This window comes from Ranitomeya imitator, chromosome 7, assembly GCF_032444005.1.
Source record: "Ranitomeya imitator isolate aRanImi1 chromosome 7, aRanImi1.pri, whole genome shotgun sequence".
NCBI lineage: Eukaryota > Metazoa > Chordata > Amphibia > Anura > Dendrobatidae > Ranitomeya > Ranitomeya imitator.
Window position 1 is genome coordinate 87,386,963 of NC_091288.1, and position 25,902 is coordinate 87,412,864.

The 25,902-nt window shown below is 40.8% G+C and overlaps 1 protein-coding gene across 6 annotated transcripts in view; it reads left to right on the forward strand.

The window, feature by feature from the left end:
- The window catches only part of TRAK2 (trafficking kinesin protein 2), an 84,649-nt gene that overhangs the window by 51,088 nt on the left and 7,659 nt on the right, over nucleotides 1-25,902 (forward strand). The window contains exons 4-16 of one of the 6 annotated variants that reach the window (XM_069733586.1): nucleotides 2,288-2,350; nucleotides 4,024-4,100; nucleotides 6,225-6,341; nucleotides 9,952-10,161; nucleotides 12,229-12,307; nucleotides 14,228-14,358; nucleotides 14,707-14,781; nucleotides 17,973-18,110; nucleotides 18,185-18,264; nucleotides 18,447-18,647; nucleotides 19,758-20,044; nucleotides 23,574-23,849; nucleotides 24,569-24,668. In XM_069733586.1, coding sequence (XP_069589687.1) covers nucleotides 2,288-2,350; nucleotides 4,024-4,100; nucleotides 6,225-6,341; nucleotides 9,952-10,161; nucleotides 12,229-12,307; nucleotides 14,228-14,358; nucleotides 14,707-14,781; nucleotides 17,973-18,110; nucleotides 18,185-18,264; nucleotides 18,447-18,647; nucleotides 19,758-20,044; nucleotides 23,574-23,849; nucleotides 24,569-24,668 — 1,834 coding nt within the window. Of the gene's footprint in view, nucleotides 1-1,102; nucleotides 1,260-2,287; nucleotides 2,351-4,023; nucleotides 4,101-6,224; nucleotides 6,342-9,951; nucleotides 10,168-12,228; nucleotides 12,308-14,227; nucleotides 14,359-14,706; nucleotides 14,782-17,972; nucleotides 18,111-18,184; nucleotides 18,265-18,446; nucleotides 18,648-19,757; nucleotides 20,045-23,573; nucleotides 23,850-24,568; nucleotides 24,669-25,902 lie in introns of those variants that run through there. The other 5 variants (XM_069733585.1, XM_069733591.1, XM_069733590.1 and 2 more) reach the window with 5 other exon arrangements.

A 25,902-nucleotide genomic window follows, 5' to 3' on the forward strand; every position in this document is an offset into this window, starting at 1 on the left:
CAGGTCTTGTCCATGGTCAAAAAACGTGACAAAAAATTTTCCTTGTCTGCTTGGAACTTTTTGAGATTTGCTATTGAAATGTCAACTCGTTTCTTCTTTTGTTCGTCAGTTAACATTTTTGGCACCCAACGCGCGGAGACCTTTCTCATATGCAATTCTTTTGCAAGGATTCTTTGAATACTGCCATATGAGATCCCTGTGACCTCAGCTACATGCCTGATAGTCACTCTTCGATCTGCCAATACAACTTCTATAACTTTTTTCACGTTTTCTTCATTGAGGGACGTGGATGGGCATCCTTCACGATGTTCATCTTCCGTCGATGTTCTTCCCAGCTTAAATTCCTTGGCCCAGCGTGCAACTGTGGAATATGGAGGAGAAGAGTCCCCCAATGTTTCCACCAAGTCGCTGTGTATGTCTTTGGTAGTCCTTTTTTTCAAGCAGAGGTATTTGATGACAGCTCTGAGCTCGTTTTTTTCCATTTTGATGTTCACTCCTCGGCAGTTCATATTCAAATGAATGTAGCTCCCGGGAATCGTGGCCTATTTAAGTGATTTTTTTTTTTCCTGGACTAGTGGGTACCTAAGAGAGAAGAAAACATTTTATTTTAATTTCTGTGTGCAATAGAAATAACCGATTATACTGTTGGATCGCCCCTCGTATGTATGTATGCATGTGTGTATGTATATATGTGTATATATATATATATATATATCTCTTTCCCTGCCGCAGTTCATATCTATTCATGATAACTCCATGTTACTGTGTCGCAAGTGACATATAAATATTTCACGAATCTTTCACATCTCCTTGTATCAATATAATGTAACGAGCTGCTGATATCCGCTGCTGATTTCAAGGCCTCTGCCATAACTCTAGTAATTGCTGAGATACGGCATTGCTGATATTCCTTTAACCCTGTATGCGCTATATATCCTATCCGCACATTGTGTGTAGAATCTCCGTAATGTGTCGGATAAATGATTTACTGCCAGACTGATAGCAGAAGCATACCTGCACAGGCGATTATGGATGTTTTCTGTCCTCAGAACTGGGTTGGGCTGATTTTTATGGCCTAAGGGAAAGTGTCCACTAGTCTGTATATAGGTGTCGCCCAGCACCTTGCTTACCCGCACACATCAGGAGTGGTAACTCCTCCGGCCGGTTCCACACCACGGAGCTCTGCTCTGACATAATGGACACCGAGGAGCTGGATTTTAATCATAATGAGGACATTCTTAATTCGATCAGTCTGCAGGGTGAGTGTGATTGATTTGGATTGACGATGATTGACACTGGATTTTCTCTAGCACATTAGTTGCCGTCGTAGTGTTGAAGACGTTGGTGCTTTTTATGAAGCTGAATGTACGAAGTGGCTTTAAAGAAGGGTGTGCTCTCGGTACCCACTAGGTCTTTTTGTTTGTGGGTATTTTATTAGTGATGAGCGAGTATACTCGTTGCTCGGGTGGTCTCCAAGTATTTGTAACTGCTCAGAGATTTAGTTTTCGTTACCGCAGCCGCATGATTTACTGCTGCTAGACAGACTGAGTACATGTGGGGGCTGCCTGGTTGCTAGGGAACCCCCACATGTATTCAGCCTGTCTAGCAGCCGTAAATCATTCAGCTGCGCCGATGAAAACTGAATCTCTGAATACTTACAAATACTCGGAGATCACCCGTGCGTGCTGGGGAAAACCAGAGCAGCGAGTATACTCGCTCATCACTAGATTTTATAGGTGCTTCCCATTAAAATAGAACAGGGCACATCCTTTCCAGAAGTTGCTAACAGGACATATAGAATAATGGCTCCAAGACCCAGTTGGATCCTACTTAAACTCTGGGAAAACATTTAGTATTTTTAGATCTTAAAATTGTACATTTTATTATTAACATTTAATTCAGGTTTACGATGGTCACAGTAATCCTTTAGTTAGGATGTCATTCCTCTAGTGAATTCTGCTACTGCCTATTCTCTTTCCTTCATACTTTTATTGTTTGCTCTAAAACCTCTACAGGTGTGCCCAATATAGAGCAGACACAGTACCACCCTCTTCAGATCTGTCAGACTTTATGTAATTTGCACTAAATTCCATGTTACCTGTACTGGATCACCTGGAATTTCTGCAGATCCCATTCACATGACGTGTAAAATGTCTGTCTGTGCAGATTTCCATCTCCAGATCACAAAAAAAATCTGCCGTGTGAACACACACTAAGCGTTCACATTTTTCTAATCCTTTACTTCTGTTTTCCTTTCTTTTCTTTCTGTTTTTCTGTCTTTTCTAAGCTTTTGTTGAACTTCCCTCTTCTTCGTATGATGACTCTTGTAAAGCAAGTCAAGGAGCACAAGGTAAATGTCTTAATTCGGACTTAGTAGAATGTAATGGTAAGGACTGTAGCTGCTGCAGAGGAAAATTTAACATCAACCAAAATCATGTATACATTCAGGAACATTTATTTGATGAGAATTGATGGAAATTTCTCTGTATTTACACCTACACATACGGTATATATTTATCTTAGTTATCAAATTATAAGAGGCACTTTTTTCCCTCAAATTTTGGGGGGGAAATGGGAGTGCGTCTTATAATGCGGATATACCTTACCAGTACTGTTGCTGCAGGCTGGAATGAGGGGGTGTCTCCGCTGCTGCTGCAGGTGTTTCAGGTGCTGCGGGGGCTCTGCTGACATTTTGTGAAAGGCCAGAACCCCTGCAGTTCCATGGTTTCCTATGCGGTGCAGTGGAAGAAAAATGGCCGCCGGGGGCACGAAGATCTCGGGAGATGAGGTGTCAGCGTTGACATCTCATCTCCCGAGATCTCCATCTGCGCATGCGCTGCCCCTGGCGTGCACTGGATCTGTCGGAAAATAGCTGTCTGTCATGCAGAGGAAACGTTCAGAGGAACCTTTTTTCTGCACGGCGGAAAATCGCTCAGCGATGGGTCCTGCGCTGCCCGTCGTTGGCTATAATGGAAGCCTATGGGCGCAGGATCCATCGCTGACCGTCAAAAACAGGAATCCAGTGACGTATCCTGTTTTTCTATTCTGAGCATGCCTGGAAGGATTTTTCTCTCTCTGTCTTTCTCTCTCTCTCTCTCTCTCTCTCTCTCTGTGTGTGTGTCTCTCTCTCTCTCTCTCTCTCTCTTTTCAACATACGTCGCGGTGACGCATTCTGACGGCCGCCAGCCGACGGAAGTGTGAAAGAAGCCTTACTAACCCGTGGACTTGATGTCAGCAGTCATTAAACAGCTGACATCAACCCCACAACTATTACCCCAAAGCACTGATTTAGAAATCAATGACATTTCTCTATCTATCTATCTATCATATTCCTCATCGCTATCTATCTCTGAACATTTTTAATACATAAATCTCTCAACTCTATGCTTCCTTTCATTCCATTCATGTCACATACATGCACACGGATACAGACCATGGATTTCACCAGTACAGGAATCACCAGGATGTGTGAAGGAGGCCTGTGTGTAGTGTTGTCAGTGTGTTAATATACTCACGGAGCACTTTATCCAAAGCCATTCCACTCCTCTTCTGAGTCCCATGACTGTGATTTAGACTCTCCGGGTCACGCTGTGCTCTTTGTGACCCGGAAGTGGCTTTTACAATAGAAGTTTATGAATCCCTCTGACAGATTCCCTTTGTATTAAGGGATTCCATGATATTACATAGGAGTTGCTTGCTATTTGTCAATGGCTCTGCCATCATGTAGAGAATGATGTGCTGGCTTCTAAGTATTACACTGGATCAGTCCACCATGACTGTGAGTATGGCATAGACTGACTGTGCTCTCGCAGATAATCTACTAGGAACCCATTAAATTTGTCATCTAATAGTAAAGAGCCTGCGGGAAGCACCGCTCCCATCTGTCCTTAGTGTAAGAAGGTGAAAGCACTTTGCAGATGGATTATTTTATAGTCCTTGGCTTCCAGCTAGGGAATATATAGAGGCATAATTGGTTGTATTTACGCCTTCTCTTAATCCTCTTCTTTCCCTTTAATGCTTCAGTTCTTGGTTCAGAAAGAATAGAACAGATGACGAGAAGCTACAATGACGCAGACATGCTAGCTCATCTGCTGACAGAGGTGTGTATCACGTATTCTTTACCTTCTATTGTTACTTTAAGGGAAGCTCTACCTTGGAGCCATTTGGCACATTAATATTGGGGAATGACATTAGTGTTTCTGTGAAGATGCCGTTCTATCCTCCGCTCTGCTTTCAGAGAACCCAGGCGGCTGAGCATGGCTCCTGAGGAAGGGCGCACGAGCCCACGTGCAGTTTCTGATCAATGTGGCTATTGATTTAGACTCCAAAGCTTTGTCTATTTCTTCGATTTAAGAGCAATTTCATTTACTGCCTGCTCTATTATTATTTTGATAAAGACTCACACACTTTTTTTTAAAGGGCTTGTCCAAGACTTTAACACTGATGGCCTTTTCTCAAGGCCACATTCACACTATCAGTATTTGGTCAGTATTTTACCTCAGTATCTGGAAGCCAAAACCAGAAGTGGGTGATAAATACAGAAGTGGTGACGTGTTTCTATTATACCTTTCCTCTGGTTGGCAAATACTGATGTAAAATACTGATGAAATACTGAACGTGTGACCGTGGCCTTAGGATAGGTCATCAATGTCTGGTCGGTGGGGTTGGGACCCGGCATGCTCACCAAATCAGCTGTGCCCAGTCGTAGCGATGGCTGGAACTGCCCAATATCGGAGCTGCACAGAATAGTGACTGCGGCCATGTTCTGCTCATCCGCCCCTTATTGATTTGAATGGGGCGGATCTGCAGTACCCGGACACGGCCACTATACAGTCGGTGGAGCTGTGTAATCTTTTTGCACAGATTGTGACATGTCATTGAGACTTGTTACCAAAATGGACAGGACCCCCAATTCTTCTATAGGAAAATGCAGTGTAACCTGTAATCCGGTGGGATTTGAGGACTCCTCGCTGTGGATGTATTCACCGGTCTGTGCTTTACACTGCTGAATCCGTGGCTATTTATTTGTTTGCTGCAGCAATGTATAATGAACCCCAAGTGGCGTATATTTATAGGCCAGGAGGTGTATGTTATTCCAGACTATGGTCCCAGTGTATACTCGCGTTTGTAGGAAATATTACTGAATGACGTATGCTTACTGTAGCACACTTTTTCTCTTTCAGATACAAAATATTGTTTAACCCCTTAATGACCGCCAATACGTCTTTTAACTGACCTGAGATATAAGAGAATAGCCTCCCCATACAGATGACAATGCAGCATCTGTTGGTTGTACACTATAGCTGACAACTTGCTGTATCAGCCACGATCAGTATCTGCGCCTTCTAAATCTGTTTAACCCCTTAGATGCTGCTGTCAATAGTGACTACATCATTATAAATGGTTAACAGAGTGTGGGGGCTTCTTCTTTATCCCAATTGGTGCCCTCAGATCATGATTTTGTTGTCCTGATGTTTGCGATGGCAATTCAGGACCAAATAGCGGCCTTAGAGTCTGCCGGCTATAGTAATCTGTTTAGAAGTTAGCAACATTTAGGTGGTAAAAATACACATTTTCATTTCTGCCATGCCATTTTGCATTAATTCCTGTAAAGCACCTGAAGGGTTAATAAACTACCTGACAGCAGTTTTCAATATGTTTAGGGGTGCTGTTTTTAAAATGGTATCACGTTTGGGGGTTTCCCAATATATGGGACCCCTAAAGTCACTTTAAACATGGATAAGTCCCTAAAAAAATAAATGTGGTAAATTTCTTTGAAAAAATGAAAAATTGCTGCTACATTTTTAAACCTCCTAAAATGCTAACAAAATAAAATAACATTTTCCAAATGGTGCTGATGTATAGCAGGCATATGGGAAATGTTATTTATTAATGGTTTGCTGTTGTATGACTATCTGGATTAAAGGGATAATCATTCAAATTTAGAAAATTGCTAATTTTTTAACATTTTTCTCAAATTTTTTATATTTTTTATAAATAAACACAAAAAATGTTGAACTAAATTTACCATTATCATAAAGTATAATGTGTCACGAAAAAACAATCTCAAAATCACTGGGATTTGTTGAAGCGTTGCAGAGTTATTACCACATAAAGTGACACTGGTCAGATTTCAAAAATTTGGCTCGGTCACTAAGGGGTTAAGAACAAATGCTGAAGTTGGGATTTGTTTTTGTTTTGTTTGTTTTTTTCTTTCAATGCAGAGAGACCGAGATCTTGAGTTGGCGGCTCGCATTGGGCAGGCACTTCTGAAGAGGAACCACATCTTAACGGAGCAGAATGAGTCCTTGGAAGAGCAGCTGTCTCAGGCATTAGATCATGTGAGCATTTTTAATTATGTTAAATGGAACCGAATGTTTTGAATTGTTTTAAATGCTGAACAACAAGATCTGTCATTTAAAGAGGTTGTTTCCGCTTTGTGAATGGCTACAATTGCGAGCAGCTTTACAGTTTATCACTTTATTAAAAATCCTCTCCAGTCTCATGAACGGAGACTTTTTTATTGTACTGTTTATTGCTTGTTGCCTAGGTTATCGGCCACTTCTGCAGTTTCCCACTGGTGGCCAATCTTAGGCAAGAAACACAACGCTTCCAAACGTCTTGCTATACAACTGGCTGGTTCCGATCCTCTTCCATGTCCTTTAACTCCTCCAGTGCTGCAGAGACAAAGCTGCCTCTGCTTGCAGCTTCAGAGAGCTTACTGTTTAGTGCAGAGGCTTCAGCGTCCTGCTGGTGTGAACCGTCAGTCACCAGGCGTGCACTGCCCCCTGCAAGCAGGAAGCCTAGAGGCTACAAAGTTGTGCACTCCTGAAGACAGAACTAGAGCGCACCATTTAAACTTTCACTTTAGTGGTAAATGGCCTTATTTCATGTACATTTGCAGATGACATGTGATCCTAGGCCTACACATTGCTTTTTATTTTTATTATGAGGAAACTAACCTTGAAGCCTTTTAAGCCTGCACCATGTGTGTGGCATTGGTGTCTGGTGGTGAACACCACGCTTTAATAGATGAGGAGGGTGCCATCTGCGATCCTGCCCTTTTCATTACTTTAGAAGCCTCGATCAGTGAGTCACATCTAATTCTGCTTCCAAATCTGCAATTGTGGGGTACCCTGGAATTTTCATTTACAGGTAGTCTTAATAACAATCATGAACTTCTAATGACGTTACACCCAGAGCAATAAGAAATCACTTTTTATAATAACTGCAATCAAGTGATCACAATCAATAATCCTAGTGAAGTAGTAAAAAAAGTTAAAACCTTTTTTTGTTTTTTAAAAAAATACAATCTATGTTCAGTAACTGCACTCAATACTTAGTCGGGGCTCTTTTTGCATCAATTACTGCATCAATGCGGCGTGGCATGGAGGCGATCAGCCTGTGGCACTGCTGAGGTGTTATGGAAGCCCAGGTTACTTTGGTAGCAACCTTCAGCTCGTCTGCATTGTTGGGTCTGATGTCTCTCATCTTTCTCTTGACAATACTCTATATATTCTCTATGGGGTTAAGGTCAAGGGAGTTTGCTGGCCAATCAAGCACAGTGATACTGTTGTTTTTAAACCAGGTATTGGCACTTTTGGCAGTGTGGACAGGTGCCAAGTCCTGCTGGAGAATTAAATTTCCATCTCCAAAGAGCTTGTCAGCAGAGGGAAACGCTCCGGACCTTAACTCCATAGAGCAATTATGTAGTATTGCCAAGAGGAAGATAAGACACCAGACCCAATAATGCAGACAATCTGAATGCTGCTATCAAAGCAACATGGGCTTCCATAACACCTCAGCAGTGCCACTGGCTGATCACCTCCATGCCTCGCCGCATTTATGCCGTAATTGATGCAAAAGGAGCCCCGACCAACTATTGATTTATTTTTACTGAACATATATTTCAGTAGGCCAACATTTCGGATTTTAAAATAATTTTTTCAAGCTGGTGTTATGAAGTATTCTAATTTACCGAGATAATGACTTTCATTGGCTGTAAGCCATAATCAACAATATTAACAGAAATAAACACTTGAAATAGATCCCCCTTCTGTAATGACTCTATGTAATGAGTTTCACTTTTTGTATTGAAAAACTGAGATAAATTAACTTTTTGATGATATTCTAATTTTGTGAGATGCACCTGTATCACTGGAATCAGGGTCTCAGCCCCCACATCATGTTGCTTTCATGCTTTCAAGCTACATAGCAACAACTTACTGTCACATTCCTTATAAGTGCAGATAAACAGTACACTGTGTGCAGAATTATTAGGTAAGTTGTATTTTGATCACATGATACTTTTTATACATGTTGTCCTACTCCACACTGTTCAGGCCTGAGAGCCAACTGCCAATTAAGTAAATCAGGTGATGTGCATCTCTGTAATGAGGAGGGGTGTTGTCTAATGACATCAATACCCTATATAAGGTGTGCGCAATTATTAGGCAACTTTCTTTCCTTTGGCAAAATGGGTCAGAAGAGAGATTTGACGGGCTCTGAAAAGTCCAAAATAGTGAGATGTCTTGCAGAGGGATGCAGCAGTCTTGAAATTGCCAAACTTTTGAAGCGTGATCACCGAACAATCAAGCGTTTCATGGCAAATAGCCAACAGGGTCGCAAGAAGCGTGTTGGGCAAAAAAGGTGCAAAATAACTGCCCATGAGTTGAGGAAAATCAAGCGTGAAGCTGCCAAGATGCCATCTACCACCAGTTTTGTCATATTTCAGAGCTGCAACGTTACTGGAGTAACAAAAAGCACAAGGTGTGCAATACTCAGGGGCATGGCCAAGGTAAGGAAGGCTGAAAAACGACCACCTTTGAACAAGAAACATAAGATAAAACGTCAAGACTGGGCCAAGAAATATCTTAAGACTGACTTGTCAAAGGTTTTATGGACTGATAAAATGAGAGTGACTCTTGATGGGCCAGATGGATGGACCAGAGGCTGGATCAGTAAAGGGCAGAGAGCTCCAATCCGACTCAGACGCCAGCAAGGTGGAGGTGGGGTACTGGTATGGGCTGGTATCATCAAAGATGAACTTGTGGGACCTTTTCGGGTTGAGGATGGAGTGAATCTCAACTCCCAGACCTACTGCCAGTTTCTGGAAGACAACTTCATCAAGCAGTGGTACAGGAAGAAGTCGGTATCGTTCAAGAAAAACATGATTTTCATGCAGGACAATGCTCCATCACATGCCTCCAACCACTCCACAGTGTGGCTGGCCAGTAAAGGTCTCAAAGAAGAAAAAATAATGACATGGCCCCCTTGTTCACCTGATCTGAACCCCATACAGAACCTGTGGTCCCTCATAAAATGTGAGATCTACAGGGAGGGAAAACAGTCCACCTCTCGGAACAGTGTCTGGAGGCTGTGGTGGCTGCTGCACGCAATGTTGATCGTAAACAGATCAAGCAACTGACAGAATCTATGGATGGAGGCTGCTGGGTGTCATCATAAAAAAGGTGGCTAGATTGGTCACTAATTTTTTCGGGTTTTGTTTTTGCATGTCAGAAATGTTTATTTCTAAATTTTGTGCAGTTATATTGGTTTACCTGGTGAAAATAAACAAGTGAGATGAAAATATATTTGGTTTTTATTAGGATGCCTAATAATTCTGCACAGTAATAGTTACCTGCACAAACAGATATCCTCGTAAGATAGCCAAATCTAAAAAAAAAAAACACTCCAACTTCCAAAAATATTAAGCTTTGATATTTGAGTCTTTTGGGTTGATTGAGAACCTAGTTGTTGATCAATAATAAAAAATAATCCTCTAAAATACAACTTGCCTAATAATTCTGCACACAGTGCATGTCATCACTGTGTCAGAGATTACTTTCTCTAGTTTTGATCAATCACTACAACGTCAGTAAATGTCATTGATTACCTCTCTGCTTTCTTCCTTGCATTGTAATATGAGATCACTGCTTGTTCTCTGTATAGGTGAATCAGCTGCAGCATGAGCTGTCCAAGAAGGATGACCTGCTGAGGGTGGTGTCCATCGCCTCCGAGGAGAGCGAGACTGATTCCAGTTGTTCTACCCCTTTGCGGGCTAATGATTCCTTCTCCTTCACACACGGGCTGCTGCAGCTGGATAACCTGCATGGCAAACTGCGAGAGCTGGAAGAGGAGAATTTGGCTCTACGTTCCCAGGTACAGGTGTGCACATTTATTAAGTACCCATCTGGAATCCGATCAGAGGGATGAATGATGGTATCTATAACTCTGTGTGTGTAAAATGTCAGTACTTGTATCACATCACGTTGTTCCTTTACAAGGTTTAAATGAAGCACATGTGAATCTCTGCATGTTTTGTCTTGATTACATGTGTATGTCTGTCAATTGAAAACAAAGCAGCTTGATTGTGTCAGGGGTTGTCCACCTCCAGGAACTATATACCGTATATTTATATATTTTGGCACTAAAATTCATTTTTGCAAATAGGTTTTATTAAAAATATTGCACCATTTAGCTCTTCCAAAAACTGTTTTTCTGCACATTCAACTTTGAAGTGGTCATAAATCGTCTGAGAAGAGCTAAAAGAAAACCCCAAAAAGTTACAAACTCTCCTGTTGGACCATCATAATGGGCTCACTGATGGATTCTCAATTTAACCCATTCTGCAGCCAACAATAGCCTTTGCATAACAGGTTATAGAAGGCATACTGTGCAAAGTTTTTATTGAAACACAATAAATTAAAAAAGATTTTTAGCCAAAAAAAACATGCATTTAAGAAATGAAATTAATCCCATATGGTGGACAACTTCCTATTAAGTATATACAATACTTTTGGTATACAATTGTTATCCAACCTGTGTACTAGCTGGATACAACTGCTGCTCCATGGTCACAGACTACTAAATGTGTGTATTTTGCTCCTGCAGTCTCTTGCATTATTCCCCCCACTTGTTGCTACCCCTAACCTTAACACCATAGAGGTCTTTGTTCATCACAGTACAGTATTGTTCACACCCTGCATGTTCTACATTTGAGAGAAGGTGTCGGACACACTGCCGAAAACTTTGAAAAAAGGGAGAGAATGTAGTTTGCTTTCCAGGGAATGCCACTAAGTCTAGGACTTGCAGCTCTACATGAAGGTATGCCAAAGCAACAGACCTTAAAATAAAAGAAGCAACAAAGAAACCAGAAAACAAAAAATACATCTAAAAGTAAAATAGGTGCAATTGTGCATTCTTTAAAAGGATTTTCAAAGGTTGATAGGACAAGTCTGCAGTCACTGAATGACTGCTGTATCCTGGCAGTGTGCATTGTACACACAGTGTCTCGATTCTCCTATATTCCTTGTACTGTGACGTGATCACAAGTAGGACTGCTGTATCCTGGCAGTGTGCATTGTACACAGTGTCACAAATCTCCTATATTCCCTGTACTGTGACGTGATCACAAGTAGGACTGCTGTATCCTGGCAGTGTTATTGGACACAGTGTCTCGATTCTCCTATATTCCCTGTACTGTGACGTGATCACAAGTAGGACTGCTGTATCCTGGCAGTGTGCATTGTACACAGTGTCTCGATTCTCCTATATCCCTTGTACTGTGACGTGATCACAAGTAGGACTGCTGTATCCTGGCAGTGTGCATTGTACACACAGTGTCACATAGCTCCTATATTCCCTGTACTGTGACTTGATCACAAGTAGGACTGCTGTATCCTGACAGTGTGCATAGTACACACAGTGTCACAAATCTCCTATATTCCCTGTATGGTGACATGATCACAAGTAGGACTGCTGTATCCTGGCAGTGTGCATTGTACACACAGTGTCACAAATCTCCTATATTCCCTGTATGGTGACATGATCGCACGTATGTTATTCACATAGTAACTGCTGACTTTTCTTGTTAGCCTGGAAAACTCCTTTATAGTTTTTGTGAAGGAATACTTTACAATTATCTGCTATCCGTCCTGTCCTGGAGCTATGTCGCAGCACACTGGGCAGTACAGTAGTTGAGGCAGCCATCTAACACCCGGCAGACCTTGTGCGCAGGTTATATCTGGCCGTGGTGAGACAACACTGCATCTTGACGGAGCAGTTTTCATGCGAGTATCATGGAGGTCCAATTCTACTTAACAGGACCTATGAACGAATATTGCTGGGCCTTACCTGTACTGTATATATTCTGTGTACCATGTATATATGTATACACTTTCTCAGTCACTCAAGCAATTACAAATGTCTTTGCCTCTTCTACTTTAGGCCTGTCATCTAACAACAGAGACCATATCATATGAAGAAAAAGAGCAGCAATTGGTCATAGACTGTGTGAAAGAAATCAGTAAGTGTTTTATAAAGCAGCATTACTATCAAAGTGGTTTCTCCAAGGTTGCAAGTTTGGCCAATGCAGAAAATGTAGTATAATTACAGAAAAATGTATTTTCATCCATTATATCTCACGCGCTTCAGTGCGGTCACTTTGGTGCTCCCTGATGGTCCTTGTTTACGCAACCACCGCAGTGATGTAAATCTCTACACATTACCTCTGCAGCCGATCACTACGTCCACATGCCATACATTGGGTAGGCCAGCGATTGAATGCAGTGGCCAAGTGTGTAGACGGGAATCTCAATGCCACCACCAAGGTTAAAATAAATAAAAGGCCTGCGGGAAGCGGAGAAGTAAAGCGGAACACCGGACCGAAGTATTTTTTTTTATTTTATCACATTGCCTACCTTTGGCCAAAGGTTGATATCACAAATGTATCCAGATTAGTTTACTTTCCAGTAAGCATGTTTCTGATTGATTTGCGTCATAAGATTATTATAATAATGATTAGTGATTACAATTTGCCCAGTCACACGCTCACAAATCCATAAAAGTTTGGTTGGCATCTTGTCTTTGGGGAGTGGTTCATAATGCTATGATTACTGAGACGCTAATGAGGCGATGCACTGTTTTCTCATGCCTAAGTGAAGTTAAACGGATCCTTTGGACTTATACAGTGTACTTCAAAATGAAATAACTTGCATTGCAATGTACAACGGATTTAAAAAAAAAAAAAAAAAAAATGCCACTATTAATTGTTCTAGAAAATGAATGTCTGTCAAAACAAACAAAAATGGGGTTTTATTCCCTTTAAAAGGAATTTGTCGCTAAGATCATCCCCTGTTCTGTCTGTAGCTGCATTCTCAAGCAATTTCTGTTTTCATTCCTATGCAAATGAGGCTTTAGTGCTTTGGGCGTTACTGAGCACTTTGAGCCTCCACCTCCCGAGGTTGTTTGCCCACCCAGTAACAGTCTCTTTAGCTTGATTGATAGCTCACTGTCTGACATCGGGCAGCAGTCAAGGACATTCTGTGACTCAAGCAGAGGGCGCAGTCATACGGCCGTATAAGTCAGGCCGAGATCAGAACGCAGTGCGCAGACTGGCCGGTGTCGCTCTACACCGGAGTGTAACAGCTTCATGTATTACTATGCAGCTGATTTTTCAAGGAGACCACTTTTTCAGATCAATGCTCCCCTTTAACTTGAAGCTAAATTGCAGGGGGGGGGTACCGATAAGCTTCTTTGGCAAACAGAAGCTTAATATTGGCCTCTGGTTTTGCCATAGGCCAAAGCCTAATAAATACTGTGATAAGCAAATATGCCTAAATCAGAGTATAGTCACAGAACAATAAGACAGGAGTAACACATGTGCATAGAACAATCTTCACAGAATCTGAGTTTGGCAAGGGAGCTTCTTCAAATATTTCTTCAAAATACGCATTTCACCAGATGCAACCCATAGATGAAGCATTTCTGGGGAAACAAGTAAGTGTTATAGATGGTCCTCTGGTGTATTTAAAGTAACTCTCTTTGTTACCCATTTGTGTATGTAGGTTGGGTTTAGCCTGTATACGTTGTGTGTGTATATTCACCTAAAGCACCATCTGGCTATTATATGCTATTGTTTTGGTTTTAGTCAGTAAAATATATACTTTTAATATACTTTCTGTCTTCCGCTTCTTTGTTTGTTTGTTTTTTCTGGTTTTAGTGATTTACTATTAATCATGGTCATACATTATTGGTGTGTCTAATGGCTCTCCAGATTTTTTTTTTAATCTGTTGCGATTTACTTTGCCATAATGCTATAAAAGCTGAATAGAACATTTATAAATATATACTGATGGCTTGATAGCATTACACTAACCATATGTGTAATTATTAATAGCAATGTGTATAGAAACAAATTCTCAAGTGTTGAAAAATCACTTTTTAGGGGAATCTAATGCCCATATCAGTCAGCTGACTGATGAGCTCTCCAATAAGTCTGAGGAGATCGTGCGCTATCAGGAGGAGATCTCCACCGTGCTGTCACAGATTGTTGACCTCCAGCACAAGCTGAGGGAGGTATGTATCTGCCCTGCCAGTTTCTGGGTGATTATGCATGTGACTACGTATCTCCTGTTTTTTAGTTGTGTTTTTTTGTTTTGTTTTGTTTTTTTATTTTCTTCTTATGCCTGAGCTGCATCTCTGCTCTATTAGCCACATTCAGGAATCTGCTTTCCAGTATGTAGCCACATGGGCCGATTGCTTAATTCTCCTTTACAACTCTTAATAGTTACCTTTTAATTTGAGTGTAATGCTGTAATTTAGCTATTGCAATAGATCTGTATAGAACGCCAATCAAAGATTAGTCAAAAACTCTGCTCACATTTTATTAACCTGACTAGAAGACGCATATTTTGTTTTCAACAGAGTGCGATAGAGAAAGAAGAGTTCAGAATTCATTTGCAGGCGTCTAAAGAAGCCCAGAGGCAGCTGACTGCGGAGGTAAGAGGGTCTCAATGTGTTCAGAGAGTACACTTGGGTCTACGCTTCAAATCCTTGACATTAACCCCTTAGTGCATATGGCTGCACCTGTATGTCCATGCTGGTGTCTGCTAGTGTGTATAGGGCTCAAGAGCCGAGCTTCCTCCATACACGGTAGATAGCGGCTGTGTTACATTGCCAGTTTAGTCAATTGCACGCTCTAGATTGCATCAGATCGATGCTATAGCGGGGTAACATTGGGATACTATGGCAGCCAGGGGTCTGCGATCTTGGCACTTGCCACATGCAGAGCTTCATAGGACACCGTAACTTACATTATACACTCCAATACTTTAGCATTGCAGTATATAGAATAAGTGATCAAAGGATCGCAAGATTAAGTCACCTAAGAGGACTAAAAATGAAGTATAAAATAAGAAGGTTTAAAGGGATCCTGTCACCCCCAAAATGGAAGGTGAGCTAAGATGCTGTAGATAAGCCCCCAATGCAGATAATAAACAAGAAAAGAAAAGCCACTAAAATGTATGCACACCACCAAAAGTTATAATAAGTCACACAAGCTTTATTGGTAACATATAAAAACAATTAAAACCATATGGTTTTAATTGTTTTTATATGTTACCAATAAAGCTTGTGTGACTTATTATAACTTTTGGTGGTGTGCATACATTATAGTGGCTTTTCTTTTCTTGTTTATTATCTGCTCTGTGTATTAGCCATTGTTTTGCACCCCCAATATATATTCATTTATTATTTATTTGATATCATTGTGGTGCGGCAACTAATTTTTCTATGATGCAAGATAAGCCCCCAATGTATCCTAAAAGATGAGAAAAAGAGGTTAGATTATACTCACCCAGGGGCGGTTCCGGTCCGGTTCTGGTCCGATGGGTGTCGTGGTCCGGTTCGGCGCCTCCTATCTTCATCAGATGACGTCCTCTTCTGTCTTCACGCTCCGGCGCAGGCGTACTTTGTCTGCCCAGTTGAGGGCAGAGCAAAGTACTGCAGTGCGCAGGTGCAGGGCCTCTGACCTTTCCCGCTGCCTGCGCACTACAGTACCGGACCGGGACCGCCCCAGGGTGAGTATAATCTAACCTCTTTTTCTCAACTTTTAGGATACATCGGGGGCTTATCTACAGCATTCCAGAATCCTGTAGATAAGCCCCTGATGTCGGTGGCCGCAACTCCCCTTCCATTTTGGGGGTGACAGTTTCCCTTCAAAATACAAAAATCTGACTCATCCCCACATTTCCCCCCCATTAAAAATAAAGAAATCTAAAACCTAAAAATAAACATCTTTTCTTTGACCACGTCTGTAAAAGTCCAGTGAATCAAAATAAAATAATGCTGCAAAGAGTAAAAAAAAATCAAAACTCCAGAATTACATTTTTTTTGCCACTAAAGCTCCCTAATAAAATACTATAAAAAGTGATCAAAACATTGTAAATGCCCCCCAGAATGAGCACATCAGTTCGCCACACAAAAAAACAAGCCCTCAAACAACTACATAAAAATAAAAATGTTACTGGTCTCAGAAAATAATGACACAAACCAAATGTTGTATTCTTTTTACAATCGTCAGAATTTCTTTTGTTTTTTACCTTGTAAATTAAAAAGGTCTGTGCAAGTTTTGGTATCACTGTGTATGTGATCTGAAGAATCTGTGATATGATGTGTTACTCCAGAGAAATCCACATTTTTCTTAATATGTAAAGGAGCTGTTAAGATATATGGTACGGCTATAAATCTCCCTGTGAATCTGCCTCCAGTGCTTATTTTAAGTAAAAAGGGTTGTTACCAGTGTGAGACATATATTGACTGACAGTCTGTTCTCTAGATATATATGTCTTGCATTGGTAGCACCTCCTTTTGTTTAAAATGAGCTCTGCAGGCAGTGAGCACAACAGACATAATTGTGACTCCTCTCCGGACATGCAGTGAAGTGGTAGGGGCAGTACAGCAGAGCTGGCAGTGCTATGTGAGGAACCAAGCTGAATGAAGAGTTTGTAATATGACACAGCTAAGCTCAGCTGTGCTTTCTCTTATCCCATATTTTAAAAGTAATCTAGTGGTGTAAAACCGTATTCGTAATGTTTATAGATGCTCAGAATGGGGTTCCACCTCTTAAAAATTAAGAGAATAACCCTGCACTCTGGAATGGATTATGTAGAAAAATTCTTACATCGATCCAGCATAGTGGTAAAGACCATGTGACGTTTTGGTCAAACTGACTTTTATCAAAACTATACAGATGATATGGGACCACTAGGATAAGGAATGGTCTCCGGATAGTTCTACTTCCCCAACCTTATCTGCAAGGTGTTACACATGCGCTCTAATCTATAAGGACTTACTTTCTAATCGTGCAGGAGGTTAGACCAGAAGATCAGGACTGTATCATTGCATTTCGCACACTGAGAATCCTGCTGTAAGCTGTTGGCTTTTTTCTGCTGTGGTAATGCCTGTTTGTGATTGGGCATCTCATACAGGGAGACATACACACTCTCAGTGCAAACTATCTAATGCCACCCATACGGACTAAACAAAAGTTTTCATGAGGTCCCATATATATTGATTGCTAATATCTCCGCAACGGACAGGTAAAATTGCAAACAAAAAGCACAAACGTTTCGTTACACTCTGAAGCCAGTATCACATTGGGTTTCCAGTTCAACATGAAAAATTTGATGAAATATCCTCTGATGGAAAATAAGTAGGTGGGAAGGTGAATAGAACTGTTTGGCTACACCGAGGGTGCAAATAGTGCCTCCAATTGGTTTGAACAGTTATTCTGTGCTGACAGACTCCCTTTAAGGGACTTAAAACATTGATGACCTATCTATTGGAGAACTCATCAATTTCAGATCATGGGGGTCCAACTTCTGCAGCAGCCACATTTTAAACATTGTGCAAAGCCAATTTCACTGCATTTCTAAAGTGTCCACTCCAGGGTACTGCAGTTTAACCTTTATTCCAGGTGCATGCAGCTTTAGTGGAAAAACTATGACCATGTTTGGGTTTTGTTTTTGTTTGTGTTTTTGTTTTTTTATAAAGCAGCAGTATGCTATATCTGATGAGGCACTCTTTGTTTGTTTTTTTCCCATCTATTGAGAATAGATTTAACAAGGACTCTACTGGCTATCCTCCTCTTCTATTTTGTGTCCACTAATATTTATTTATTTTTTTTAAAGCTCCATGATTTACAGGATCGCAATGCAGAATGTGAAGGGATTCTGCAGGAAGCCCAGGATGAATTAAAAATGTTACGTTGTAAAGCCAGCCCCTCGGCACTTCTCCGGAGGCCTCAGTCCTGCAGTGTCTTCCCTGTGGTAAGTAAGTTAAATACAAGGAATAAACACATTTATGGACGGATATAGAAAATTCACGTTAATTTTGATTATAGGATTCCTTAGCAGCAGAGATTGAGGGCACTATGAGAAGAGAGCTGAGCTTGGAAGAAGAGTCAAGTTTCGGTGAACGAAAGTAAGATCATCTTCAATTATTTTGTCTTGAATATGATGGTAGTGAAACCTTTAAAACCCTGTATCTGTATGTCACCAGTTTGTTCATAGTCAGAAATAGGTGGATGGAGTCTCGTGAGTTAGAACATTCAATGCACATTAGAATGTGTGCGGCAAAAAAAATTCCTTTTCTTCTCTTTTTAGAAAGCATCCAAAGCGTGTATTTGATACTGTCAAAGTAGCCAATGAACTTCGGAGTCGTTCATCTTCCATGCCTTTGGCAATACCTGGGTCGAATCGTTCTGGCGTGGTGATGACGGCTCTTCCTTTTGAGTCAGGGGCTAAAACTGAAGAGAAGAAAACGAAAATCTGCTCAGCCGAAGATGTGAAGGAAAAAGATTTTAAGTAAGTGACACGTAGCTACAGATATTTTGCACAAATCTAATCTAGGCGCAATCTGGACTGGTTTACTAATCAATACGTATGGCTTCTCACATATAAGGATGATGAAACGTCCATACAGTATACAGGAAGTCACCATCTGCTTTGCAGTAAACCGGGGCCATGAGGGGCAGAAACGGACAGCAGACGGCCCCTTTGCAGAACGAGTCTTGGCTCCTCTTCGTCATGACCCACCCATGTATACAAACGCTCATGTACATGAATGTTCACATTAGCCAGACGTATAAAAACACACATTCCATGCACATTTACACATTACACACATATAGCGACACATAGTAGAAGCCTATATAAAATGTGCACGTGCTGAGAAACCATGAAAAGTTTGTGATACGCTTTTATTTTGTTTTCCCCTTTCCACATTTATAGTTTTAAGAGCTATAAGTTGGTTTTTTTTTGTTTGTTTGTTTGTTTTTTTAATTAGATTTGTATTAGCTTGTGCTATGAGTTAAATAAAGAAAATGAAATAATTACATCTTTATATGGTTATCTTCTAACCACAGATAGAGCCCAGGAATGACCCACCCCTTAATATCCTGCATTAGAAACATTGCAATTGTGGTGTATTGCAAGTAGCATATGTATTGCTAAAGATCATCTTCATTGGCAAACAAGAAAAAAAATGGCCACAATGATCTATGGTTTTTGGGGGGTTTTTTTGCTTGAATTTTTGGTATAGGGATTTGTACAAAATGTTGGACTATTGCGCTTGTGCAACTTCTATGCATAACTGTACATGGCAGCTGCAGAATGAGTTAACAGTGAATTAGTCAGCCAGCTCATCCAGACTGGGTATGTAGCTCTATTCTCTTCTGTAGGATCTTCCAAGCGTAGTGTTGATGCAGGTGTCAAGAGCTTTGCACGCTTCCTTTATTTCCAAAGTTACATGCATATCTTCACTTTAGATAATTCTTTACTTAGGGTATTGATGGTTGAAGATGTTTTAAGATCTACAAATGCCCATGTTAGGCTTCTTATACTGGACATTTTTATAATTTCTCTACTTCTGTATCAGAAGAACTGACATAATATCTGAATTATCTTCTTATTCAGAGGACTTGCCAAGTCTGAAATCCTAGATGATAGTTTGGAAACTGCACTGCACAGACTGCACCTCCGGCGCCAAAACTTCCTAAGTGAGAAGCAGTTCTTCAGGGATGAGTGTGAGCGAAATCGCAAGCGTCTTGAGGATGAGAGAGAACATAGTGGCTGCAGCACACCAACAGGGAGTGTCATGTCTCTGGCAACACATTTCTCAGATTGCATGGACAGCTCTGCTACCTCTAGTTCACTGCGCAGTCTGCTCCCGGAGAAGTTACAGATCGTTAAGCCTCTTGAAGGTTGGTGGTGAAGGTTTCACATCTACATGTTTAGTGGTCATCTTGATTATACTAAGTTGTTGATGAATGCCAAAACTTTGCATAAATCCAGTAATAAAAGTGAAGTTAAGATGTATTATCCTAACTTCCTCTCCTTCCTGCGTCCTTATCTCATTACATACTTTGAAAAACTACTCAAATTCGTCTTGTCCAAAGAATAACTGACAACCAGCTCAGTAACACATCAGATTATGGGTTACTACAGTATTTGGAGAGTGGAGGAGGATGTAGGAGTATTTGGCCCAGTAAAAGACAGGCTGCAGCTTTAATCAGGAGATTTATCTAAATTTAGTGGTGGATTCACAACTACACTGCTCAGTACTGCTGCATGTTTTCCTCCATGTTGCTGCCTCTGTCTGTGTGCTATACAGAGAAAGAAGAGCAGAAATCAATGTTGTGTATTGGAAACATCAGCTAGTTTCCATCCACTGGCTTAGAATCTTAAATTAGATAAATGCAGGATACAAGTTATATCATGAAATAAATAGTGTTATTTATCATGTATGCACATGACAACTCATTCTCAAAACTTAGCTGAAATGACAGGTACACTTTAAGTACCGTATATACCCGAGTATAAGCCGACCCCCCTAATTTTGCCACAAAAAACTGGGAAAACTTATTGACTCAAGTATAAGCCTAGGGTAGGAAATGCAGCAGCTACCGGTAAATTTCAAAAATAAAAATAGATGCTCCATACCGTTCATTATTGCCCCATAAGATGCTCCATATAAGCAATGACTGCCTGAAGTCTAGAAGCCATGGATGTCACCAAACACAGTGTGTTCTCCTTTAGCGATGCTTTGCCACCTTTACTGCAGCTGACTTCAGTTGTTGCTTGTTTCTGGGTCTTCTGCCATACGTTTTGTCTTAAATGAGTTGTCCACTACTTGGACAACCCTTTCTTGATCAAAATGTTTGGCCCCATAAAATAATAAAGCTTATACTCTCCTCCCATGTCGGCGTAGTTCCCGTGGTGACAGCACTGGCTCTCCCCGGGGCTTTCGTGCGGTGCTGTGACACCGGCGTCACTGTCTCCACCTTCGTACAAATTGAACATGAAGAGGAAGTACGGACTACTGCTGATCTCGGACTTACTCTTCCTGCTCAATTCGACAGGAGGTGGGGACAGTGATGCCAGAGCTGATTGAGTGCCGGCGTCACGTGTCACAACACCGAATTGTAGCCCCAAGGAGGGTCCGTGCCAGCATGGGAGGTGAATATAGGCATTGTTATTTTATGGGGGCCAAGCGAGGGATTTGAGAAGAAGTTGTCCAAGTAGTGGACAACTTTTTTAAGCATGTGAAATGCATGCCCAATGGGCTTGAGATCTGGTGATTGACTCGGCAATTGCAGAATGTTACACTTCTTTGTCTTAAACTCCTGGGTTGCCTTCACAGTATGTTTCGGCTATTGTCTATCTATAATGTGAAGCACTATCCAATCAACCTTGCTGGATTTGGTTGAATTTGAGCAGAAAGCCCTGTACACTTCAGAATTCATTCTTCTACTTCTGTCTTCAGTCACATCATCAATAAACACTAGTGACCCAGTGCTACTGGCAGCCATCACACTACTTCCACCATGTTTTACAGAGGATGTGGAGTGCTTTGAATAATGAGCCGTTCCAAGCCTTCTCCATACTTTCTTACTATTATTCTGGTGCAGGTTGATCTTGGTTTCATCTGTTCAAAGTTTTTCCAGAACTGGGCTAGTTTTTTTGATGTTTTTTTGGCAAAAATCTAATCTGGCCTTACTTTTTTTAAGGCTGAATAATAATAATAATAATAGTAATCTTTATTTTTATATAGCGCTAACATATTCTGCAGCGCTTTACAGTTTGCACACATTATCATCGCTGTCCCTGATGGGGCTCACAATCTAAATTCCCTATCAGTATGTCTTTGGTATGTGGGAGGAAACCGGAGTACCCGGAGGAAACCCACACAAACACGGGGAGAACATACAAACTCCTTGCAGATGTTGTCCAAGGTGGGATTAGAACCCAGGACCCCAGCGCTGCAGGGCTGCAGTGCTATCCACTGAGCCACCGTGCTGCCCTGTATAATGGTTTGCACCTTGTGATGAACCCTCTGTATTTGCTTTCATGAAGTCTTCTCTTTATGGTAGAATTAGATACTGAACCACATACTTCTAGGCAAGTGTTCTTCACTTGAGTGGAGGTTTTGAAGGGGTCTTTCTTTACCATGGAGAGGATTCTGCTCTTTTTTTTGTAGAATGTACCAAACTGTTAGGTTTCAGCCTAACAGTTCAGCCTAATGATGGTCTGTTTCTCTTCCATTGTGAGCTCCTTTGGCCACATGTTGAGGGATCACAGCTACAGCTTCCAAATGCACATGCCACACCTGGAATCAGCTCCAGACCTTTTACTTGCTTAATTAATGAGGGAATAGTCCATGCACCCTATTTAAAGTGCTTTTGAGATAATTTGTCCAGTTACATTTGGTCCCTTTAATAAGTTGCTGCATCTTTTTAAAGAGACAAAAAGAGCACAGCGAGGTCAAAAATACTCTGTTGTAAAGAAGTCACAGTAACTGAGCAAGTGCTAGTCGAAAAATGAAAAAAATATACAGGGTTTTTTTTTTTTGCAAAAAAAAGTATATTAAGCTGCTCCACCAATCGCCAAGGTATACCCATATAGAGCAGTCCTATCTAATGTATATAATCCCTATCTGATGTATTTAAAAACCTGATCATCTGTATAGTACCTGTATAAGCAGGGTTCAGAGAGAAAATATCCATGTGGACATGCTGGATGGAACAGCTTTAGTGCAAATGGCCTACAGAGGAGTGGTGGACTCCCCAGTCTTGTAAAAACAAGAGCACAATTATAGAACCAAAAACACATGGGCTCTTTTTAAAGAGCTGTAATTCCCAAACCCTTACTCCAATTAGGATGTGAATATCTTCAGATTAAAGCCTAGAGTCTGCACTTTAAGCCCATATTGATTATATAACTGTAACTTGCATATGTTTTGGTAAACCGCTAAAATGCCAAAACTTTCACTGTCCAAAATATTTCTGGTCCTAATTGACAAATTCAGACAAATTCAGAGAGATGCATATTAACTAAAAGTAACTTTCCTGTGCACCATATTTCCTCTATATGGTACAGGCATACCTGTACTAAGCCTAACGTGTTTGGCACAATAAACTAATGTGCAGTTATCAGATCACTTCCCCACATTGGCCTCATATCATATACTAGGTCATGCTATTGATTGAGAAATGTGATTGTAAATTTGACATTATGGAAGTAATTAAATGTATATTTATCATTTTGATTCCACTAGGTATTCAGTAATATAAATGTACTTTATATAGATTTGTTCCTTAGAACAGTGATGATTGTTGCTTTATGTAGCAATCAATTGTGTGGATTCTTAATGTAATCCATTTATATGTAATTAGGAATTGAGAAATATGTAGAGATTTGCCCAATTATAGTTAATTATACTGTATTCTTTAGGTTCCCAGACTCTTCATCACTGGCAACAACTAGCGCAACCCAATCTGGGTACCATTTTGGATCCCCGTCCAGGTGTATTGACCAAAGGTTTTAAACCACTACCTGAAGATGCTGAATACCACCTGTGTGACCTGGAAGAAGATGATAAAGAAGATGATGAAGACGATGAGGGTGGAATAACTTTCAAAGTTTATGAACGAGATGAAGGCGATGTGCCAAAATCTTCCTCAAGTATATTCCTGCCACCCATAAGCCTGGCACCAGCAACAACCTCTGGTTAGTGGTTGTACTTTTTTCAGCTGTAGTTTTGCAGTTTATGTTGGGTTTACATCGTGCATGTGTGCAGGGAAAGTTCTCATTGTAAAAGCTAAACATGACTTTACGGTTACATTAGCCTGCCAAAGACCAAAAGCCTGTTCTTTTGGTCGTCTTTTGGACTGTGTACCTCATTATACCAAAAGAAAGGTATGAAGTAGCCTACGAGATGGTGATATTCCACACAGTGGCGTGTAGTATAATATATACCGTATTTTTCGGATTATAAGACGCTCTGGATTGTAAGACGCACCCAAAATTTTGAGGAGAAAAATAAGAAAAAAAATAATTTAATAAAATTGGTGGTGCTTCTTATAATCCTTACATCTTATTGCTTACCGGGGCAGTGGCTGCAGTGAAGCGGGGTCGCTGCTGGAGGAGGCAGGAGTGGGGTGATGCCCCCTTGGTAAGGCATGTTCGCTTTCTAAGACACACCCCCCATTTTCCCGCCAAGTTTGGGGGGAAAAAAGTGCGTCTTACAAAGCGAAAAATATGGTAGTAGTAAAAATACTAGTAATATACTGCTTTAGTTACTACTTGAGCCTGTTGTTGGTGCACATCACCTTTAGCACAATTTCTATATTGGCTCATAACTTGTTATTAAATGACTGCCTCCGTGTGCTTAGGACTTTAGTTTGTACTGTGAAAATAACCTCGCCTTTGTTTTTTATGTATTACAGCCACAAACCCTGGAAAGTGCTTGTGCAGCACAAATTCAACATTTACCTTCACCACTTGCAGAATCCTGCATCCCACTGACATCACTCAGGTTACCTCCAGGTGAGGCACTAACTAGTGGGGTCACCAAGGATTCCACAAAGCATAATGGCTAAGAAAGGCCTAAACGGTTTTTCCCGCTAACAGGGCACATTTTAAATAATAGATTTTGGAATAATATGTTCCACAATTGGATGTTAGGAAAAAAAAAAGTCCCTTTGTTGAGATAATCTTATATATCTGCCCCTGCTATGTATTGACTAATTTGCTGTGTCCAGCTTTGCAGAGCTGCTCCAGTTCATTGGTGACACATAACACAGCTACTGGCCATTAGGGGAGAGAATGTCACTTATGATAATTGAGTATACAGACATGACACTGCAGGGGCTCACATTTGCAGCTTTCTGAGGTAACTTATTTTCCTGCCTGTTTTATCACAGGAGCAAGCGTTTCTGCTGTGAATCTAGTCCTGTGAGCTCATCATAAATCAAGTCGGTTACATATGAGCTCATCTGCTGCCTTAGTTGCTACTTCACTGACCTGATTCTATGATGAACTCACAAGACTGTGACCCGGCAGAAACCCTCATTCCTGTGATAAAACAGCTAGAGAAATGTTACATTAGAAAGCAGCAGCTGCGAGCTGCTGTGTTATCTGTACACTATTAGAAGAATAATATTTAATAGTGCCAACATATTCCGCAGCACTTTACAATTTTAGAGGAGACATGTACAGACAATAAAGACATTACAAATTGGCACACAACTCGGATACCAAAAGGAGAGAGGGCCCTGCTCGCAAGATTAGTCTATGAGGAAATGCTTCTTTCCCTGGCCAGGAGCTGTTGTTCGTGCAACACTGTGAACTGTAGCAGCTCCGCATGGTTGGACACAGTAAATAATTTATAAGATTACACATTTATAGGATTATCTCTGCGCAGGAACGTTTTTTTGTAACACATCCAATTGTGGAGCTAATTATTATTCCAAACTCTCTAAATTGAAGTGTACTTTGTGGGACAAGCTCTTTAATGAGCATGTGTCTGGAAAGGCATTGATGGATGAGAATAAAGCAGCGCAGGCCTATTGACAACCCTTTTAAATGCATCGTGCGTACTGCATGGAGTCGAGGTATTTGCTTAAAACATTTCACTTTCAATGATGTGTAAGGAGTAAAAATAAGTGTGGTATCCCTACACCATGTTTCAAATTATTATGCAAATGATATTTTTCTCTGATTTTCCTGAAAGGTCGGTGCAAATGACAGTCAGTCTAATAAGTCATCACCCGTTAGATTA